The 17,230-nt window shown below is 47.3% G+C and overlaps 1 protein-coding gene across 1 annotated transcript in view; it reads left to right on the forward strand.

The window, feature by feature from the left end:
* The window catches only part of TMEFF2 (transmembrane protein with EGF like and two follistatin like domains 2), a 328,663-nt gene extending 312,421 nt beyond the window's left edge, over positions 1-16,242 (forward strand). Inside the window, exons 13-14 of the mRNA XM_048483643.1 lie at positions 41-199; positions 15,809-16,242. Of these exons, the coding sequence (XP_048339600.1) occupies positions 41-199; positions 15,809-15,905 (256 nt within the window). The 3' untranslated portion in view covers positions 15,906-16,242. The remainder of the gene's footprint in view (positions 1-40; positions 200-15,808) is intronic.
* Positions 16,243-17,230: the final 988 nt, after the last annotated feature.

Raw genomic sequence — 17,230 nt, forward strand, 5'->3', positions numbered from 1 at the left:
AGAATAGTCATGTGAATTTCCCACCCACCCCCCATTCTAGGTGTGATGCAGGCTACACTGGACAACACTGTGAAAAGAAGGACTACAGCGTATTATACGTGGTTCCTGGCCCAGTACGATTTCAATACGTCTTAATAGCAGCCGTGATTGGAACTATCCAGATTGCGATCATCTGCGTCGTAGTACTCTGTATTACAAGGTGAGTAACGCGGTCAATCTTCTCAAGTTGAAAAAAGGAGTACCTGCCTGTGATATGACTCCACTAATCAGGTCTGCTAACCACCAGGTGGGACCGGGAGATCTCCTGGGATTACGATTGATATCCAGAATACGGAGATCAGATTCCCTGGAAAGAACAGCTGCTTTGGAGGGTGGATTCTGTGCCATAATACCCAAACGAAGCCCCTCCCCAAATCCCAGCCTCCTTACGCTCCACCCCCAAGTATAAGCATAAGCATTTATTGTCATTGTGCACGCACAATGAAATTTACAGCAGCATTCCTCGATGCACACAATTTCAGACTCATACCCCATCATCACTTTCCCCTTCCTCCACCCATCCCTACACAGCCCCAAATACATCAACACGAAGCCACGGAGTTTAGCATAGCCACAGCTCTAGAGTAGAAGCTGTCTCTAAGCCTCTTTGTCCTAGTTTTGATAGACCTGTATCGTCTGCCGGATGGTAACAGTTCAAAAAGAGTGTGTGCTGGATGAGACAGGTCTCTCCAAATTATAGAGTTCTTCCAAGGAGGCGAGAGGGCACCCGATAATCCTCTGTGCAGTAGTGATCACCCTTTGGAGCGCCTTCCTATCTGCCACGGTGCAACTGGAGAACCATACACAGATGCAGTAGGTTAAGACACTCTCTATAGCACAGCGGTAAAAGGACACCAGGAGTTTTCCATTCAGTTGTTGTTTTCCTAAAAGTCTCAGATAGTACAGTCTTTGCTGGGCCTTCTAAACCACCCTGTACGCCCCAGGTCAAGTCCTCTTTAATCATGACGCCCAGAAATTTAAAACTAGCCACCCGCTCTACTTGATCTCCATTTATAGTCAAGGGCTGAATTTCTGAGCTATTCCTTCTATAGTCCACTATAAGCTCCACTATAGTCCACTATAAGTCAATAGAAAAGGGGTCAAAAACTTAAGCTCAATACCCGAGGAAAGAACCAAAGGGTTGAAATGAAATTGGGCCTTTTAAAATGGAAGCTGCTATGTGGCAAAAAATAAAAATGTGTTTCTTCAAATTAAAACCAACATGTCATAGTAAAAGGCCCTAAATAGGCTACCAAACATTGGGCCCATGGGCCGAAATACATTTGCAAACGTGTTGCATAAAACTTTGCGTTATCAGGTTGTGATTTTCACTGATGTATGTTTTTTTTTTATAAATTTTTTATTGTATAGAGTATTTATACATTTGTTACATTTAGTATTTTTCTTTCATCTATACATTTTTTCCATTTTCACCCCCCTCCCCCCTTCTCTTTATTGATTTTTTTCATGCAAGCAGCAGGAGGTTCATTCTTCTTATTCTCTTGTTCCATGGCTCTTCGTTAAATCCGGCATCTTCAATCCATTCTTTATACACTGTCCATATCTTCTTAATATCTTCTATTTTTTCTTTCCATAAAATATTTTTGTCAGTCTTTCAAATATCTCTAGCTGTATTTGTTCCCATATATATTCCAACCATCTTGAAACTGTCCATTTTTTATTATCTTTCCAGCCCAACGCCAACACTGCGTGTGCTGCTCTGATCATTATTTTATACATTGGTTCCAGACTTCTATTCACTCTAATGTCGTCTATTATCCCCACAATTAATAATTCTTTATTTACATCAATTTTTACTTTGACCAGTAGTTCTACATATTTTAAAATATTCTCCCAAAACTTTTTCACTACTTTGCATTCTATCCACATATGTATATAATATGCTCCTTTTTCTCCACAATGCCAACACTTTGGGCTCAGTCCTTTAATCATATAGGCTAGCTGTATTGGGGTTCTGTACCATTTAAGTATAACCTTTCTTTCTAATTCCACATATTTTTCAATCTTTATCTTCTTCATACTATCCATTATTCTTTCTATTTTTCTTCATCTAAGAAATCATCTTTTTCCCATTTTTGTTTCAACGTTCTTATCATAAATTCTTTATCCTCTACTATATATTTGTAAACTACTCCTATAATCTTCCCTTTCATTGTTTCATGGAGTCTTAACCATTGATTCATTATACATTCACCTTTTATTCTATATTTCCTTAATTTTTCCCATAATCCTCTTATTGCCAGCCAATTCTCTCTCCCACCCAATTCTATTAAGTTTTGTAATGGTATGATTTCTCCTTCATGAACTAAATCTGATACTTTATGTATCCCTTCTTCTTTCAATTTTCTTATAAGTTTTTCGCCTTCTATTCCAGTCACGCTCCCCACTGGGGCCCTATCCAGAATGCCAGGCATCCATTTACTTCTCCATTTTTCCCAAATATCCATATTCACTTTTCTTGGACCTATTACTTTATTTGTAACATTTTTATAATCATTTATATAAATACCATGGTTACCTATTCCCTTATTTACTTCATTTTCAAATTTCAGCCATTTTGAAGTATTATCTTCATTAATATCTAATAAGCTTTTTATCTGGAATGCTTCATAATATTCCTGGGTTTTCGGTATTCCCCAGCCTAGGAGATCATTTGGCATATATACTATTTTATTCATCACTCTCGCATTTTTTTTATTAAATACCCATGCTTTTATTTTCCTATCACATTCTTCAAATTGTTTTTTAGCAATTTCCATTGGTAGTGTTCTAAATAAATAAGAGATTTTAGGCAATATACACATCTTTACTGCTTTTATCTTCCCCGTTATAGATAGGGTTTTTGCTTCCCAACTTTTTATTTGATTTTGAATTCTTTTCCATCTATTTTCATAGTTATACTTATACATCTTATCTTTTCTGGTAGAAATTACAATTACTAAATATTTGATTTTCTTCTTTAATATTTCTTTATTAAATTGTTTCTTTTCTATATTCACTCCTAATATTTCTGTCTTGTCCATATTCACTGTTAATCCTGAATATTTCTTAAAATCCTCTAAAATTATTTTTAACTCTTTCATTGTATCCTCAGGGTTAGTTGTTCACTGATGTATGTTTGGAAGCCTAGGTCTACCACTCAGTAGACTTGGGCACCTTGCCAGCTCTGGGCAGTAGACCTGGGCGCCCGGGGGGGGGGGCACTGCAGAAAATTCAGATTTTGCCCTCGGGCTCCATTTTTCCTAGATATGCCTCTGGTTGCTATTAAGTCAGCTGTAACTTGACAGCAAGAAAAAAAGGTATTCTGAACTGTGGTGCTTCTTATTTCAATGAAGCCTCTAGTATTCTCTAGACATAAGGACAAACTTGACGTTATATTTTGAAAGAATGGGAAGCCAGATCCAACCCTGTCTCCCCGCAGCAACACAACAAGTGTGTGGGGGAATGCTTAGCTGGGGCTGAGAACGTATCCCCAGGTGGGGGGAAGGCTGCCAGTCTCCAGGTGAGAGCTGGAGACAGGCAATGAGAGAATCGGAGAGAGAATGGGAGTTGATGGGGAGGGGGATGAAGGCAGAGGTGGGATTCTCACAGGTTCCAGAGGTTCTCACAGGTTCCTGAGAGTAGGTTACTAATTATTTGTGTGTGCCGAGAGGGGGTTACTAATTGGTGATTTTGCCACGTGATTTTTGCCTTAGTTACACCCCTCCTCTCAGCAGTAGCGCGCAGAACTTGAATCAGTCTAGCAGGAGGTGCACCGGCATGCGTGGCAGCCTATGCCTGCGTGCATGCATTTCCCACCCAAGGTCCGGCACAGCAGCTGCTTCCTTGCCAGAGCCCCGCCCAGGAATGCCCCGGCCCTGGAATGCCCTGCCACGCCCCTGTCATGCCCGCCCATCCCCATTGGCGCTACGCCACAGTTTGAATCCCACCACCATGGGAACCTGTTACTAAATTTTTTGGATCCCACCACTGGATGAAGGTTTGCAGAAGATTTCTCAGGAAACATGGGGGGAGCTATGCATGCAGAAAAAACTATTGTGTGCTTTTTAAATGGTCCTGGGAAGCTTTTTACTCTGTTCTGATTCGGGATAAATATTGAGCATGGTGCTATATTCTTTTTTCGTCTCCACGAAAAGGGTTACGGGTCCAGTCTCTGAAATCTCTAGTTTAAAAGCTCTGAACTGATCCACTTTAAAAGCTGTGAAGATTCATGGCCTCTGCTGCTGGGCATTTGCTTCAAGTGGACTAGACAAGCCACTGGTCTGACAGGGTGTAAATTTTGCCCTGACCCAGGAGGCCCAAGCTAACATGCTGATCTCATTAAACCTCAGACGCTAATGAGGGTCAGCCCTGGATGGGAGACCACCAAGGAAGTCCAGGGTTGCCTAGCAAAGACAGGCAATGGCAAACCACTTTGGTTTGTCTCTTTCCTTGGAAGCCCTACAGGGTCATTACAGGCAGTTCCCCATGGTCAAAAGAGCACGTGATACGGTAAAAGTCCTGGTTTGGACAAGGAGTCCCCATGGCTTCAGTGCCCAACTCGGCTCCATCTTTTTTTTAAAAAAAAATATTGTATAGTATAGTTATATAACAGATACATGCTATGCTTTTAATCAGACTATACATTTTCCCCTTTTCTCCCTCCCCCCTCCCTTCTCCTTTTTCTTTTTGTTCAAGCAATCAGCAGAAAGTTCACTCGTCGTATCCTTTGTTCCCATTTTTCTTTGTTAAATCCGGCTTCTCTCATCCATTTCTTAAAAATTGACCAAATCTTCATAATGTCTCTTAGTTTTTCTTGCCATAACATATTTTTGACATCATCTCAAAATTTTCTAACTGTATTTGTTCCCAAACATATTCCAACCATTTTGAGATTGTCCATTTCTTTTTATCTTTCCATCCTAATGCGATCACCATGTGTGCAGCTCTAATAATTTTGTACATTGGTCCATATCTTCTATTCATCCTTTTATCTTCAATTAGACCAGGGGTCCACAACCTGCGGCTCCGGAGCCGCATGCAGCTCTTTCAGCCTTATACTGTGGCTCCGCGTGGCCTGGAGGTCGGAGGGTAGCATGGGCGTGTCCCTCCAGTCCTCCAGAGCAGCGCAGGAAGGAAAGGTGAATGGAGGGGCCAAACCGGAGGCGGCTCCATGTGTGAGGGTGCCACTTTTTGAGTCCCCTCCACTCACCTCTCCTTCCAGCACTGCTCTGAAGGGCTGAAGGGACATGCCCACACTGCCCTCTGACCCCTGAAGGTTGAAGGGTACCGTCCCTCTAGAGCAGCCGCCACCCCCCCCCCGCCATCCCCGCAGCCACCATTCTCCTGTGCCCCATGGAACAGGAGGCTGCCTACTCCATCAGGCAGAGGGAGTTTCCCTGCCTGGCACCGCTGCCTCCCGCAGTGCAAGAGGCAGTGGCACTGGGCAGGACACAGCCGCCATCCCCCCTCTGCCCCACGGAGCAGGCGGCTGCCTGCTTTGTTGGGCAGAGGGGGTTTCCCTGCCTGGCACCTCCGCTTCCCAGTGCTGGAAGGAAAGGGGAGGGGAGGGGCCAAAAGGTGAGTGGAGAGCCGCCTCTCCGGCTCAGTAGATCTTTGGGGCCATGGAAAATGGGTCCAAATGGCTCTTTGGGCGGTAAAGGTTGCCTACCCCTGAATTAGACCTACCATTAATAAAACTCGGCTCCATCTTGGCCCTGGTGCGCGCTCTCCCGCTCACCCCATATTTATCAAAAACCAGCAAGAAGGTACACCTTTTTGAAAAACGCGGGCCGAGGTGGGCTGAGGCCACATCAGTGGGGAGGCAGTAGAAAAACAGTATGGTTTATTGGAGGCACGCACCAATCAGAGTTCAGTGGGCTGGGCATAGACCGCACGAAGGGTTTTGTGTGTGTTTGTGCATGTGCGTGTGTGTGCTGGTCGTGGCTTTGTAGGCCTGAACCTACAAAGAGAAAGAGGGCTAGCGCAGAGTGTGTGTACCAACGAAGCTGCCCAGCCAAAAAGTTAAAAAATAGAACTTCCTATGTTTCCACGAAGCTGCGCAGCCAGGAATTTAAAAAACCTTCCTCGAGCAGAGGGGAGAGGCCGCGGGGTCGTGTTTCCGCCCCAACACAACAGCCAATCAGAAAGAGCCGCAGAGCAGATCGCGGGCTCGTGGAAATAGTTGCAGTTTTTGATCCTGGGATTAACTTTGACCCCCTCAACACATGCACGCTGCAGTGGGGAGGCAGAGCCCGGGATGAAAAGGTGCTGTATCTTATGGAACCGGTTTGTTTTCCCAGTGGGGATTCGCCCTATAAGTCAGTCTCAACTTGACGGCACTTCCCAGCACCACATAACTCCTTATTTGATGGGCAGCGGACTCTGGCTTGGCAAATCCTTGGGATTCTGACTGCAGCCTCACAAGGTGAAACCCATTTCATCCTTCCTGCAGCCAGACTGCTATATCAGACTCTTTAGAAATAAATCCTTTTCAGAGAGAGGGAGAATGAAGAAAAACAACGGTGCTTTCCTGTAGGAAGCAGAAAGCTCCCATATATCTTCGCATCTGTGTTGTGCCCTGCTTGGAGGACGAGCATGACATCCCATCCGGGGGAAAAAAAGGCACAAAATAATTCATAAATCCTCTTCCTAGCCTAAAGGCATGATAGAAAAATGGCTGGCGAAGTTGGAGATGCTCGCGGGCCACGCCGAGTTCATCAGCGCTCCCCTCCAGAGTTGATCCTCCCTTGCGAAAAGGCAGTGCATTATATAAAAGTGGGTTTCAGGGAACATGAAAATAATTCAAACGGGGCAAAAAAATACCAGGTCTATAAAAGGATGATGGGAAAGTAACTGCTCCCTGGGAAAATGGCACTACATCATGTTGTTTGAGCAATCTTCCAAGCGATTCCGGGTTTGTCAGCTTTGGGCCATAAAGCAAGTTAACAGTTTGTGTATGCGGAGGAAATGGTGTAGGTTTTACATGGGCCCAGCCTGTTTAGCATGCCTTATGCCCGTCCTACGACACGTCCAAGTTGAAAGCTGCTATCTTTCATCTTGTTTTAGATTGTTACCTCCTCCCTAACCTGTTCCTTATAAAAAAAAAAGATTTTATATATATAAATGAGAGTTATATCTTGCAACTGATATATCACTGTATCTAATAGCCAACCGGCTGCCTCCTGCATAGCTGCCACAAAACTGGGCAAGCCATAGTTTCTAAATACTGAGCGGGGGGGGGGGCTTCCCAGGTATGTGGGAAAATAGGTTTATAAGTTCATCAAGAGGAGGAAGAAAACAGCCTGAAGGTGGCTAAATTGTAAATAGAACAACCAATATTGTAATGTGGCATAGGAGGTTAAGAGCTCGTGTATTTAATCTGGAGGAACCGGGTTTGATTCCCCGCTCTGCCGCCTGAGCTGTGGAGGCTTATCTGGGGAATTCAGATTAGCCTGTGCACTCCCACACACGCCAGCTGGGTGACCTTGGGCTAGCCACAGCTTCTCGGAGTTCTCTCAGCCCCACCCACCTCACAGGGTGTTTGTTGTGAGGGGGGGAAGGGCAAGGAGATTGTAAGCCCCTTTGAGTCTCCTGCAGGAGAGAAAGGGGGGTATAAATCCAAACTCCTCCTCCTCCTCCTCCTCCTCCTCTTCTTCTTCTTCTTCTTCTTGTGGATCTAAGGTGAGGTTTTGTTTGGGATACTGTGTGCAGTTCTGATGGCTCCAAATAGATAATTTAGAGGAAAAAAATACAAAGGAGGGCAATCAAGATCATTATGGGGTCAGCGTACGGTTGCCAGATCCCCCCCGGCCACCAGCACAGAATGGGGGTAGAAGGTTGTTCTATCCAAGTGGACTCTATGGTTGTTCTATCCAAGTGGACTCTATGGCAGTGTACCTGAATGAGGTCCCTGTCCTCCACAGGCTCCACCCTGCAGTGGGATACACTGCCATAGAGTCCACCTCCAAAGCAGCCATTTTCTCTAGGAGAACTGATCTCTCCAGTCTAGAAATGAGCTGTAATTCCAGGAGATCCAGGCTGGCATCAATAGGTTGGAGAAACTATCCTATGACCCTTAGGGGAAAAGATGTCCGAGAGGGAGAGAGGGGGAGGGGGAGGGAGAGGGGGAGAGAGAGAGACTTGAACTCAGGGGCACACAGTGAAGCTGATGCATAATAGATGCAGGACAGACTGAGCCAGCGTAGTGTAGTGGTTAAGAGCAGGTGGATTCTAATCTAGAGAACCGGGTTTGATTCCCCACTCCTCCACCTGAGTGGCAGAGGCTTAACCTGGTGAACCAGATGTGTTTCCGCACTCCTACATTCCTGCTGGGTGACCTTGGGCTAGCCACAGTTCTCTCCCAACTCTCTCAGCCCCACCTGCCTCACAAGAGGTCTGTTGTGGGGAGAGGAGGGGAAAGGAGCTTGCAGGCCACCTTACAGGAAAGGAAGGTGGGATATAAATCCAACATCTTTTTCTTCTTTTAAGGGAAATACTGCTTTTCTCAACCAAGCAATTAAACTTTGGGATTCATTACCAGTGGACATCGTGATTAGGGACAGTGGGTTTCCCATTTCAGCCTACGCAATCCTTCCCTCTTCTATTTGAGGTGGTCAGCTAGGGTTGCTATGTGCCCATGGGGGGGAGATGCCCTCCGCCCCCTTGCCAACTTTGCCCACGGGCATCGTAGTGGCAGTTAAGAGAAAGACAAAAAAATTGAAGCCATTGACAATGGTACGATGTCAGTTTTCCCCAGAATTGTTATCCACTTTTCTAGAAATCACCTGAAATGCTGTGGTGAAACCCAGGGGAACTCATGTGACATCAGTCCTCTCTAGGAATTGCAAAAACTCTATAGTTTTACCATGTCCCCAGGCGCACACCATCCTGTCACTGGGGGGGGTGTCACGTGGAGGGGTGTGCTGTGTGGGGGGAGATTTTGTGCACCCTCACACCTCCCCCATGGCGACTCGGCTGGTCTGAGTCGGTGCGGGGGAGGAGGGGATGGCACCCATGGGGCGTGCAAAATCGCCCCCCATACCTCTCTCCCTTTCCCCCTCGGTGGGACCGAGCCCTGTCAGGCTGCTCCTTTGGCTTGCAGAGGCTGTAGGAGCAGCCTAGCGAGTCCACCGCAGGGTGCCCCTCGGCCCAACCCCGGGACCGCTGCCGGCTCAGGTAAGTGGGGGAGGGGGGGCCATAGCTACCACGAGTTGCGGGGGTGCCATTTTGCCCCAGGCACCATTTCCCCCCCGTTACACCTCTGAGTTTTCCCATGGAGTTTCTGGTGATTCCTAGAGAGGCATGACCTAGCAACCTTTCGGTCAGCAGATCTTCATGAACAGAGGGATAAAATGAGGTCTGCAGAGGAAGGGAAGAATTTGTCGAAATTGCCCGCTCGGCCAAAATTACACCAGTAATGGAGCCCCTTTGGATCCAACCTATCGTCCCTTTGCAAGCCTTCTATTATGTTGAATGGTTCCCTTATGTCCTGCATGCACACTGGGGTTCTGCCAGCCACCAGTGGGCAATAGAGAAGTAGGGTTGCCAGATCCAAGTTGGGAAATTTGGTAATGGACCCTGGAGAAATCAGGGACCTCAGGGGGGTACGGTGCCATTGGCCCTTTCTACATGGGCCTGGCGAGTGGGGGTTCACCAGCGAACTTGTAGCCGGCGCACCCCCTGGGGGCATTCGCACAGCGACCTGCAAATGGCCCCGGGTCCATGTTCGCACAGGAGGTCCCCTCTTACCTCTTGTTGCCTTCCATTTGCTCTGCAGAAACCAAAGGACGTGCCCCCCTGGCCAGAGCGACGCTTCCTGGGTCGGAGGCCAGTGGTGGGATTCAGCAGGTTCACGCCATCTCAGCAGAACCGGTAAACAACCAGTTGTTAAATTATTTGAATCCCAACCCCGGAACCGGTTGTTAAATTATTTGAATCCCACCACTGGGCATGTCCCTTGGCTGCTGCAGAGCGACGGAAGGCAGCAAGAGGTAAGAGGAGACATACTGCGGTGGGGGGGAAATGGCGCTCTCCACCCGGAGCCATTCGATCAGCACTGGGCGGAGGGCGGCATTTTCTAAAAGTCTCGCTCAACGAGCGAGTCAACAAAATACCATTGTGGGGGATATTCGCCGCCGCTGCTGTGCTCCAGCAGTGGCCGTGGTGCGAATGCCTCCCCCACAACAGTGTTTTTACTGGCCCCGCACCGCTATAAATGGCTCGTGTGGAAGGGAGGAGGAGGAGTTTGGATTTATATCCCCCCTTTCTCTCCTGTAGGAGACTCAAAGGGGCTTACAATCTCCTTTCCCTTCCCCCCTCACAACAAACACCCTGTGAGGTAGGTGGGGCTGAGAGAGCTCCGAGAAGCTGTGACTAGCCCAAGGTCACCCAGCTGGCGTGTGTGGGAGTGTACAGGCTAATCTGAATTCCCCAGATAAGCCTCCACAGCTCAGGCGGCAGAGCTGGGAATCAAACCCGGTTCCTCCAGATTAGATACACGAGCTCTTAACCTCCTACGCCACTGCTGCTCCATAGAGTCCACCCTCCAAAACATCCATTTTCTCCAGGGGAACTGATCTCTGTAGTTTGGAGATGAGCTGTGATTCTGGGAGATCCCCAACTCACACCTCGAGACTAACACCCTTAACGCAGGCGTCATGGATCCAGCGTGAAACAGATGAGGATTTCTGCAAGGTACAATTTAGCTGCCACTATCAGACTCATAACTCTGGTTTCCACTAGCCTTCTTATAGTAACTGCCAGGCCCACTGGAAATTAATTCACGATTCCTTAAGCGTTTTCTGCAGCATATGAAATAATTTCCGAACATCTACCTGTTACAGTCTAGAATTAGGAGATCCAGAGTGGGAGCGGGCGCCGTTATTTCTCTCTTTATGGCAAAGATGCCCTTTGAGCATATTGGGCTGAACCTCCCCAGAGCCAAATTTCCTAAAAGACATTTCTTCAGAGAAATGCAGATTTCCTGGGACACCCGCAGAGCATATGGGCTTTAATGCAGCCAGCTCGCAAATGTGCCATTACTAATAATATTTTATGACGGCTAATTATGATTGATATATGTAAAGTGTTTCAGGGCCGTGCTGAAAAGGGCCGGGGCAGTTTACAGAGCAGTGTGGCCTTTTTCAGCCATCTCAAACAGAACAGGAGCCAGCAACCTTCCCCTACATAACTATGATTTTCAGAGTGTTGTCTCACACTCCAGAAAACACCATTTGCTGCAGTCTGGGAGCCCGTCAGGATCCCGTTTAAAAAAGAGTCCGCTTTTCTTCCAGCCCCTCACAGTGGGAAATGTTTTAATAAATAAATACCAGCACTCTGCCCGTTTATATTTTGTTCACATGTAATATTTAAAGCTGGCATTTTAAAGACGGGAATGTGAATGTTTTTTTTACCCACCTAGTCTGTGCCCTATAATTTACAGCAGTGGTGTAGCACCCACGGGGCTGGGGGGTGCGACTCCCCAGGCATGCGTCGGTGCAAAGGCATGGTGGGGGCATTCCAGAGTGGGGGCGGATGCTGCCACCATGGGGGCACAGGGCACACGCGTGCCCCGGGTGCAGCTCCACCCCTGATTTACAGTGCTAAAATCCACCAGTCCTATTATGGGCCATAATTAAATACTGCCATGTCCATCGACCTCTTGAGAACATAAGAACATAAGAACAAGCCAGCTGGATCAAACCAGAGTCCATCTAGTCCAGCTCTCTGCTACTCGCAGTGGCCCACCAGGTGCCTTTGGGAGCTCACATGCAGGATGTGAAAGCAATGGCCTTCTGCGGCTGTTGCTCCCGAGCACCTGGACTGTTAAGGCATTTGCAATCTCAGATCAAAGAGGATCAAGATTGGTAGCCATAAATCGACTTCTCCTCCATAAATCTGTCCAAGCCCCTTTTAAAGCTATCCAGGTTAGTGGCCATCACCATCTCCTGTGGCAGCATATTCCAAACACCAATCACGTTGCATGAAGAAGTGTTTCCTTTTATTAGTCCTAATTCTTCCCCCCAACATTTTCAATGTATGCCCCCTGGTTCTAGTGTTGTGAGAAAGAGAGAAAAATTTCTCTCTGTCAACATTTTCTACCCCATGCATAATTTGATGGACTTCAATCATATCCCCCCTCAAACGTCTCCTCTCTAAAATAAAGAGTCCCAAACGCTGCCGCCTCTCCTCATAAGGAAGGTGCTCCAGTCCCTCAATCATCCTCGTTGCCCTTCTCTGCACTTTTTCTATCTCTTCGATGTCCTTTTTGAGATGTGGCGACCAGAACTGAACACAGTACTCCAAGTGCGGTCGCACCCCGGCTTTATATAAGGGCATGATAATCTTTGCAGTTTTATTCTCAATTCCTTTCCTAATTATCCCCAGCATAGAGTTTGCCTTTTTCACAATTTGCCTCTTCCCAAAAACCAGACACTGGGTTCCAGAAATCAGGTTTTTTGTAGCAGAGTACGAATTGGTACACTTCACCGGGCTTTTGTTGAATTTGGCATTCCCATATAAAGCTGCAATCTATATGCCCCAGCTAAACACCCCCTCCCCTAATGGTCATCCCCAAAAGTGAAACCATTCACAGACTGCCCAGCAATTTCCAATGTCAGAAACCAGATGCCCTCCCTTCTTATTTGACCCATCTCACATCCCTTCAGCTTTAATGATCTTTGGCTCACCTTAGTATCCTCCCTACAGCCACCCTGTGGGGTAGGTACCGTATATACATGTGTATAAGTTGACCCGAATATAAGTCGAGGCACCTAATTTTACCACAAAAAACTGGGAAAACTTATTGACTTGAGTATAAGTCTAGGGTGGGAAATGCAGCAGCTACTGGTAAATTTCAAAAATAAAAATAGATAGGTTTGGCGCTATTTGGGGGTCTCTGCCACTGACCCCCTATCTCACCAATCCCAAGGTCTCTGCCACCGACCTCTCCATCCCACAGTTTGTCCAGCTCACCCAGGTCAACTGGTTATCACCCACCGAGAGCCAGGGGCCGGCCACCGCCAAGAAGACTTTAGGAAGTTAGAAAAAAGATCCATTTTGGTATTTTGTGTTCCCACAGCACAGGCGTTGCCAGCCAAAATGGATCTTTTTTCCCACCTGCTGCATGGAGCGCTTGTCAGTCTCACAGTGGCACCCCCCATTTTGTGGGCTGCAGCAGAATCTCTGTGAAGACTCCCCACGGAGGTTTCCTCTGCTTGCAGCTCATCCATTTGCAATTTCACTATAAAAAGTAGACGAATAAAATTTGTTTTGCCATCGATCCTGTGCACGTGTCATTTTTCCTTTTTTGTTTTGTTTTGAGGAGGGTGTTTGCAAAGCTACAGCAACACTATTAGAGAAGCTGCAATACGTGTATCTTTGTGTTGCCGTAGCTTCACAGAGGCTCATTCCGCACATGCAGAATAATGCACTTTCAAACTGCTTTCAGTGCTCTTTGAAGCTGTGCAGAATGGCAACATCCGCTTGCAAACAGTTGTGAAAGTGGTTTGAAAACGCATTATTTTGTGTGTGCGGAAGGGGCCAGACATCCCCCTTGAAACAAAAAAAGGGGGAAACAACACATGCACAGGATTGCTAGGGAAAACAAACTTTATTCATCTACTTTTTATAGTGAAATCACAAATGGATGAGCCGCAAGCAGAGGAAACCTCCGTGGGGAGTTTTCGCAGAGAATCTGCTGCAGCGCACAAAATGGCAGCGCAGGAGGTGGAAACAAAAGTAAGACATTTAGGTTGGAGAAATAAATAATTTTCCGCCTGCTTTGTGTTCAGTCAACAGCCAGAAAATGATTTCAGTTGGGGTTGGCGGGGGAGAGATCGTTCATTTAGCCGTTTTTGAGAAACCCAGGTTGAGAGGACTATAACAGGATGAACTCACGTTGGGGGAGAGAGCTGTAGAAGTTCTTCCCAAAAAGCGCGGCCGCGCCTAAGACGCGGCCGCCATTGCGGGAGGGAAGAGGGGGCCCAGCGAGGGCTTCATGGCCCGTTCTGCGCGTGCGCGGCCAATCCGCGCATGCGCAGAGGGCCCAGCGGATCCGGCCCGTTCTGTGCACGCGCAGAGGGCCGGATGCAATTGGTGACGTGTTCTCGCGATGGCAAGAGCACGTCATCAGAGTGGGCCGGGGGCAGGGCCTATAAAGGGCTCTGCCTCGTGTTTCCCAGCCCATTCTGCATCCAGACGTCGAGGGATTTTCCCACCCACCCAATCCCTGTATTTTGGAAATTTTTGTTGTTATTACTTGTTATTACTTTCGTCATGGCCATCTGCAGGTTCCTCCTGGGGGCTGATCCGCTGGCAAGGGGAGTTGGGGGAGCTCCCCTGTTATTACACCTCCTTAAGTGTAATAACAGCAGTGGCGTAGGAGGTTAAGAGCTCGTGCATCTAATCTGGAGGAACTGGGTTTGATTCCCAGCTCTGCCGCATGAGCTGTGGAGGCTTAGCTGGGGAATTCAGATTAGCCTGGGCACTCCCACACACGCCAGCTGGGTGACCTTGGGCTAGTCACAGGTTCTTGGAGCTCTCTCAACCCCACCTACCTCACAGGGTGTTTGTTGTGAGGCGGGAAGGGCAAGGAGATTGTCAGCCCCTTTGAGTCTCCTGCAGGAGAGAAAGGGGGGATATAAATCCAAACTCCTCCTCTTCTTCTTCTTAAGAGGCAGGGGTGGAGCAAGTCCACGGTTGGAATGCCCTGTGGGGGGCTAAGAAGCTTGCGCCCATAGCAGGGGATGGAGAAGGGGCTCCAGTCATGGGCACTTCGCCGGTCTGGTATGTCTCACTCCAACCTTCTGCTTGGTTACATTCCTCCAGCAGTCGGGCTGTAGGAATTGTTTTCCTCTGGGGACAGCACTCGGGCTGCCCAGATGCTTGGATCACCTCCCATGCTGCGCCAATTTTGCTTTCCTGTGCTTTCTGTCAATAAATTCTTTGGCTATGGCCAGTTTTTATTACCCACGCTACACATATTGTCTGGTGTATTATTTTGGGAATTAGGTTACCGAGCAGGAAGGGCCACTCCTCCACCCGCAATGCTTTTTATAGCGTCCCCAAAGATGGTAGATTTGTGCCGTGCAGAATTCACCTATGTTGGTTCTGTGTTTCCTTCATTACAATAGAGTATTTCTAAGCAGGTTGCTGAAGAAAACAGCGCTTACCCTTCCGTTTTCCAGAAGGAGATTCTAAAGCAGACCTGGGCATTATGCGGCCCGCGGGCCACATCCGGCCCGCCGGATGACCCTGACTGGCCCCCCTGCCGTGCTAGGGAGCGAGGCGTCTTTGAAAGCCCCGCAGAAGCCGGTTGCCTTGGCTGCCGGCTTCTGCGGGGCTTTCAAAAGCGCCTCGCCCCCCTGCCTTTTGGCCCGGCCCTCCACAATATTTTCTGTTTCTTATGCGGCCCCATGGAAAAAATAATTGCCCACCCCTGTTCTAAAGAGTATTTTAATGTACTCAAGACTTTCTGCACATCCCTTAAGCCAGACTATTTATGACGGATATTTAAAGCAGAGCATGGAAATTACCCTTGCTGTGTGCAAGCCGCATCCTTGGGGGGAAATCGGGTGGCTTCCTCAGCCTTCCAAACGAAAATCAGATTCCAGAAAAATGCATTCAGGGTGGACTTTCTTCAGGACGCTCTGTTGCAGCCGAGCAATGACACATGTCAGCTGCCCTTCGCTGGCCCACAATTCATACGTACCGCTGTCCTTTAGCAAAGCAAATTTCATGCCGTTTTCCCCCTCCCTCTTGCTTTCAGGAAATGTCCCAGGAGCAACAGAATCCACCGGCAGAAGCAAAACACAGGTCACTACAGTTCAGACAACACAACCAGAGCATCAACCCGATTAATTTAAAAGAGCGCATGTTTCCACAATGGCAAAAAGAAAACCGCAGAGAGCTTGGACTCACACACACAAAAAGGAAAGGAGAGGAAGCGCAAAATACAGTATTATAGACAAAAAGACCTACACATGTTGCCTTGCATTTGTGGTAATCGACACCAATGAAAAAGAAAAACATGTACTACAGCTATATTTGATTATGTATGGATATATTTGAAATAGTATACATTGTCTTGATGTTTTTTCTGTAATGTAAATAAACTATTTATATCACACAATATAGTTTTTTTTCTTTTTCATGTATTTGTTATATATAATAAATACTCAGTGATGAGAACAAAAAACTTTTTTTTTGGCTTCCTTAAATGTGTTCCAACTTCTAGCTTTGTATTTTTAGGGCAGTCGATACAACGGTGATGGAAGTTGCCATTTTTTAGTTGTGATGCAAGCAAGCCTTTGTTGTAGGGTTGCCAACTCCGGGTTGGGACATTCCTGGGGATTTTGGTGCTAAAGCAGTGATGGCGAACCTTTTCGAGACCGAGTGCCCAAATTGCAACCCAAAACCCACTTATTTATCACAAAGTGCCAACACCGCAATTTAACCTGAAGACTGAGGTTTTAGTTTAGAAAAAACAGTTGATTCCGAGGTGTGCGTTACTCAGGAGTAAGTTTGGTAGTAGTCGTTGGCTTTGCTTTGAAGCAACCGTGCAACTCTTCAAATGGGTGAATCATGACCCTGGAAGGGTTTACCCAGAAGCAAGCCCCATTGCCAGCAAATGAGCTTACTCCCAGGTAAAGGATCGCGCTTTAATTCTTCGCATGAAAATCAGTGGGGCTTAACAGCGCTTAACAGTTACCTACACTGCTTCCCCCAAACTAGGTCTTTGGTTTAATGCTAATAATCGAGTCCAGTGGCCCAGGCCAGCCTAGATGTGTGTGTGGGAGTGGGGGTGACTCTGTTTGCACAGGCCCACAGAGAGGGCTCTGAGTGCCACCTCTGGCACCCGTGCCATAGGTTCGCCACCACTGTGCTAAAGTCCAGGTGGGAATGGTTTGAACTGGGAAGAGACTCCAGCAGGGTATAATGCTGTGCTGCCCACCTTCCAAAGCAGCCATTTTCTCCTCAGGAACTAATTGCTGTCATCTAGAGATCTGTTATCATTTCAGGAGATCTCCAGACCCCACCTGGAGGGTGGCAACCCTAATTTATTTACTATAGACGCAGTGGTCGAATACCTGAACATTGATAGACTTCTTCAGTTGCACTGATGCCGATGGAATTTAGAAGAAGGAGAGAGAGAAGAGTTTTTGATTTCTTCACCGCCTTTCTCTCCTGT

The sequence above is a fragment of the Sphaerodactylus townsendi genome, linkage group LG02 (assembly GCF_021028975.2).
Source record: "Sphaerodactylus townsendi isolate TG3544 linkage group LG02, MPM_Stown_v2.3, whole genome shotgun sequence".
Classification (NCBI taxonomy): domain Eukaryota; kingdom Metazoa; phylum Chordata; class Lepidosauria; order Squamata; family Sphaerodactylidae; genus Sphaerodactylus; species Sphaerodactylus townsendi.